At 40.8% G+C, this 6,000-nt stretch overlaps 1 protein-coding gene and 1 long non-coding RNA gene across 2 annotated transcripts in view; one reads left to right on the forward strand and one right to left on the reverse strand.

Moving 5' to 3' along the window:
• Positions 1-6,000, forward strand: part of LOC127638200 (uncharacterized) — a 98,605-nt gene that overhangs the window by 16,076 nt on the left and 76,529 nt on the right. The gene's annotated exons all lie outside the window — the stretch shown is intronic.
• The window catches only part of LOC127638199 (PDZ domain-containing RING finger protein 4-like), a 65,532-nt gene that overhangs the window by 5,930 nt on the left and 53,602 nt on the right, over positions 1-6,000 (reverse strand). Inside the window, exons 4-6 of the mRNA XM_052119623.1 lie at positions 3,588-3,686; positions 2,967-3,029; positions 4-105 (exon numbers count right to left, since the gene is read on the reverse strand). Of these exons, the coding sequence (XP_051975583.1) occupies positions 4-105; positions 2,967-3,029; positions 3,588-3,686 (264 nt within the window). The remainder of the gene's footprint in view (positions 1-3; positions 106-2,966; positions 3,030-3,587; positions 3,687-6,000) is intronic.

Genomic DNA, 6,000 nt, shown 5'->3' on the forward strand with positions numbered 1-6,000 from the left:
TACCTGTATTTCTGGTCTGGCGAGCAGCAGCACAATATTCCTGCATTCTTCATTAGACAGAACAGATACTGCTTCCTGTTTGTCCTGAACATCCTGACCATTAATCTGAAACACACACACACACACACACACACACACCCACCGTCAGCCAATGAGATGCTGCCCCTCCTCTGTGTTGATCTATTATTTTAACTTTGTAGTGATGAGGCGAGAGAGAGGATCTAGATGCAGCTCTTGTAATGATAAATAAACTATAGAAGATACAACACAACAAAGAAGGTTAGCATAAACTCCATGCTGGCTTACAAACTTTACATACAAACAAGAACCGACAAGGCACAAGAGAAACACCAGGACTAAATATACACCAGGACTAATAGGCTAAACAAGACACCGCTGAAAACAATCTGGAAGGGCACCAGACAAAAATAAATGTCATTGTAATAACGTGACACGTGCTGTGATGTCATTCTTGTACAGTGTGCGCAAAACCTCACATTAAAGATGCACTACTGATATGATTTTGTGTAATAATAGATATGGAGGGCGGGGCCGTGATGCTGCATACCCGCCCCCTAATCAGGCTGATCAAGCCTGAGAGGGATAAAGTAGAAGAGTCCTCACGACTACCGATATCAGAGCCCTGGCCCACTGGCAGGAGTGGGAGAACCGCTGCCAGGGGCGGGGCGTTCCGTCTGCCTCTGATCCGCCCGGGGAGGCTGTCGTCCTATAGAGGGTGAAGGAGTGGCCGAGGACCAAGCTACGGCATATCAGAGAACCGGCGAGTACGAAATCTGTCTCTCCCCCGCTGTCGCTCCACGTTGGCCTTTCCTTCTCTTTTTAAATATTATTATTGTGTGTTTTACATTTACATTTACATTTATGCATTTGGCAGATGCTTTTATCCAAAGCGACTTACAGTGCACTTATTACAGGGACAATCCCCCCGGAGCAACCTGGAGTTAAGTGTCTTACTCAAGGACACAATGGTGGTGACTGTGGGGATCAAACCAACAACCTTCTGAGTACCAATGTATTATACAGAGCACTTATTACAGGGACAATCCCCCCCGGAGCAACCTGGAGTTAAGTGCCTTGCTCAAGGACACAATGGTGGTGACTGTGGGGATCAAACCAGCAACCTTCTGAGTACCAATGTATTATACAGAGCACTTATTACAGGGACAATCCCCCTGGAGCAACCTGGAGTTAAGTGCCTTACTCAAGGACACAATGGTGGTGGCCGTGGGGTTAGAACCTGTGACCTTCTGATTAACAGCCATGTGCTTTAGCCATTACACCACCACCACTTTTAGGTTGGTATCATCACCGTTACTGTGTACAAGTACCGCGATTATTATTGTTGTTGTGCTTCCCTCCCCTTTTCCCCTCCAAGATCCAGAAAAGGCGGGGATGACCTGCCAGCAGACGGGGGGGGGGTGTACATCATGCCGGGGGCTCCCCGAGGAATGTGGCAGGGCGGAGGGCGGCCCAGGCTGTGATGCTGCACATCCGGCCCCTAATCAGGCTGATCAAGCCCGAGAGGGATAAAGGTGACCGGAGGCGGCAGTTCGAGAGAGAGAGAGAGAGAGCTAACGGCAGCTGTCCGACATGTGTTTGTGTTTTTAACTTATCCATTAAATATTATTTATATTGTTCAGCCGGTTCCCGCCTCCTCCTTTCCATTAAACTCTGTTACAATTAATTATTTATGCATTAATAAATGCTGTATAAGGTATATTCATTTTATAGGGTATACATTTGTTATTTATGCTTTAATATATTTGTGATGTTATGTTATATAATGTTATGATATAGTATTTATGATATACATTTATGCATTTGGAAGATGCTTTTATTCAAAGTGACTTACAGTGCACTTATTACAGGGACAATCCCCCCGGAGCAACCTGGAGTTAAGTGTCTTACTCAAGGACACAATGGTGGTGACTGTGGGGATCGAACCAGCAACCTTCTGATTACCAATGTATTATACAGTGCACTTATTACAGGGACAATCCCCCCGGAGCAACCTGGAGTTAAGTGTCTTACTCAAGGACACAATGGTGGTGACTGTGGGGATCGAACCAGCAACCTTCTGATTACCAATGTATTATACAGAGCACTTATTACAGGGACAATCCCCCCGGAGCAACCTGGAGTTAAGTGTCTTACTCAAGGACACAATGGTGGTGACTGTGGGGATCAAACCAGTGACCTTCTGATTACCAATGTATTATACAGAGCACTTATTACAGGGACAATCCCCCCCGGAGCAACCTGGAGTTAAGTGTCTTACTCAAGGACACAATGGTGGTGACTGTGGGGATCAAACCAGTGACCTTCTGATTACCAGTTATGTGCTTTAGACCACTACACCACCACCACTCCATAATGATACAGTATGTTTATGGTATGCTGAAATAATTTGATTCATATTTTGGCAGAGAAATTAAAAATGGTTCTCCATAAATAATAATACATACTAGTTATGGTAGCACCATCTATACTAATACATTTGGCACCTCAAGTATTTTAGAATTTTATATGGGTACTTAAATCGGCACTCTTCACCTTAAACATTTCATAAACTCTCAGTAATGAGTTGAGTAGTTACTCAGGATACAGGATGTGCATCTGAAGGACAGACTGTACAGTATCTACAATTCCAGCCACATCAGCAGCGCTCTGGTGTAATGATCCTGAACACGCCCCCTGCTTTCCTGCAGGTCCTGTAATACACTCGAGCAGCATGTTGGCCAGTAATGATTCTCCAGAGATCACAATGTCTCCCTCTGGACTTAACAATCTCCATCTTTCTCTCGAATGCCGCTGCTGACTCAAACGCTCTCGGCGCCATGGGTGCAGTTCTGTGCCCTCATTAATCACGAACGAGCCGCTCGCTGTGAGACAATGCAACACAAACCTCCTCACAAACCTCTGATGAAGCAGAGAGCTGAAGTTACCTGTAAAATACGGTCGCCTTCTTGGATTCGACCATCTCGAGCAGCGATGCTGTTCGGCTCAATCTGTGAAACAACACACAAATAACATTCAGTCGATACACAACTCAATGGTCACAAGATTCCAGCCAATCTCAAGCTACTTTATATCAAGTGACTATAGAGAACTATCTTTAACAGCCAATCCAATCACGTCTCTCGAGTCGCGGTCTTCTCTAGATGACCTTCCTGTTTAAAGTTACGGACGATCATATGGACTGTGTTAACTGTGCTGTGTGAGATCAATAGTTACATCTCTTCTAACGCAAATGACATCACTGTTAAATCTTTCATAATTAGATTACAGCTTATTATTTGTGGTATAACAGCGTTGCGAGCAGCGGATATTCATCATCTCCACTGAAGACACGGATCAGTGCACTTTAATTATATGAAGTGAGATTGTAATTAGCCTGTAAGATCAGACGGATCTGTATTTACAACATCCATCAAGAGATCAACAGCTTCTAATGAACACATGTATACGCCTAAAAGTGTTCGGAAATGACACTTAAAGTTAAATACAATCGGATGTGTTTGTGGAGCGTGACGAAGCGTGCAATCTGATTGGCTGTTGAGATTCACCTCACTGACGTATATGGCGACGTCTTCCTCATCGTCTGTCCGGTAACACAGCGTGAGGCCGAGTTTCTCTTGACTGTTCACTCGACATAATTCCACTTCCTGTCAAAAAAAAACACCATTTCCTGTAAGTCCACACAGTGAATAATGGCAGCTGTTAATATGACAATATGCACGTAAGATTACAATAAAACAATAAAAAATATGCATTAAACTTGATGACGTGTTACCATGTTTTACCACGGTTAAAGGCTGTAATGCAACTTTACTGCAGTGAAATCACGGCCTTGAGTGACACGGGGCAGCAAATGCAACAAATATATTTATTAATAACCACAAAAACTATTAGACCACTAAAAATAAAAGTAAATATTAGCATAACTGTACACTATTTACAGTTAATATCATACTTACAGTGCAAGGTTATAATTAATAATTTAATATTATTAACAATAATACAGTATATATATATATATATATATATATATTATAATATTATTGTTGTCAATATGTATATTATTAATATTCAAATTAAAAATAAATCACATTATAAAAAATTAAAGGCTTATACAAAAAATTATATAAGTAATTATATAGATTATGATACATTCTGTGACTCTCAGCCCAAGAAACTGTTAAAAAATAGTGAAGCAAACATTTATTATTTTCTTATTTGATATTATGCATCTCCAAAATAAACTGTGGATTATCTAATGATCTATACATCTGATTATCTTGTGTGTGGACTCGATTGAAAGATAATCACAGACTCTAAATAATGATATGTGATATTTTATGTCCCGTTTATGTCGTGAAGTTATAAGTGAAAACGCTGCATTTAAGCAACACCAGCATAATTGTCAAAAACCTACAGCTGAGGTCATTAAAACTCATTTTTTTAACCACTTCACAGATTTAATATGATTTCATTTGGGGAGTCGTTTAGGACATCTACTTTTACCAGCAACTGTTTACAGACCGATTGTGTCACTTTTAATTGACTATAATCACAATTCCAGTGTGTCAGAAGTTACATACACTAAGTTAACTGTGCCTTTAAGCAGCTTGGAAAATTCCAGAAAATGATGTCAAGACTTTAGACAATTAGCCGATTAGCTTCTGATTGGAGGTGTATCTGTGGATGTATTTTAAGACCTTCAGACTCAGTGTCTCTTTGCTTGGCATCATGGGAGAATCTAAATAAATCAGCCAAAACCTCAGAAACTAAATTGTGGACCTCCACAAGTCTGGATCATCCTTGGGAGCAATTTCCAAACTCCTGAAGGTGCCACGTTCATCTGTACAAACAATAGTACACAAGTATAAACACCATGTGACCACACAGTCATCACACCGCTCAGGAAGGAGACGCATTCTGTCTCCTAGAGATGAACGTAGTTTGTGTGAAAAGTGCAAATCAATCCCAGAACAACAGCAAAGGAGCTTGTGAAGATGCTGGAGGAAACAGGTGGACGAGTATCTAGATCCACAGCAAAACCAGTCCTATATGGACATCACCTGAAAGACTCAGCAAGGAAGAAGCCGCTGCTCCAAAACCACCATAAACAAGCCAGAATACAGTTTGCAAGTGCACATGGGGACAAAGATCTGACTTTAGGAGAAATGTCCTCTGGTCTGATGACACACATATTGAACTGTTTGGCCATAATGACCATCGGTATGTTTGGAGGGAAAAGGGTGAAGAACAGCATCCCAACAGTGAAGCATGGGGGTGCAGCATCATGTTGTGGGGGTGCTGCAGGAGGGACGGGTGCACTTCACTAAATAGATGATGACATCATGAGGAAGGAACATTATGTGGATATATTGAAGCAACATCTCAAGACATCAGACAGGAAGTTAAAGCTCGTCACAAATGGACAATGACCCCAAGCACACCTCCAGAGTTGTGCAAAATGTCTTAAGGACAACAAAGTCAAGGTGTTGGAGTGGCATCACAAAGTCCTGACCTCAATCCCAATCTACATAATTATCAAGTAGAGCTTCTAAACTTTCATACGACACCGATTTTGTGTTGCTCAAGACTGACATTATTAATATTTTGAGGATTTTTCTCTTTTTCTGGTGGCCCCGTCCGAGCTCAGAGGTAAGCAGAAGTTTGCTTATTATTATTATTATTATTATTATTATTATTATACACTTCAGGACCGCTTAAAATAAGATGAAAAGATGAAATGAAGACAGTTGCAGCACCTACAATATACTTTCACTTTTACATTCATTTAGAATGTAAAATCTTAACAGAAAAAGGTCAAAGGTCGTGTTATGTATCTAAATATTAATGGACTGAATAATGTTGCAAATAAAGAAAAAATAAATCAAATCCCATGAAAACAGAAACAAGCCAAAATAAACTTTTAAAATATATCAAATGAAATATTTATCAGCACTTTGA

Source organism: Xyrauchen texanus, chromosome 46 (genome assembly GCF_025860055.1).
Source record: "Xyrauchen texanus isolate HMW12.3.18 chromosome 46, RBS_HiC_50CHRs, whole genome shotgun sequence".
Classification (NCBI taxonomy): Eukaryota; Metazoa; Chordata; class Actinopteri; order Cypriniformes; family Catostomidae; genus Xyrauchen; species Xyrauchen texanus.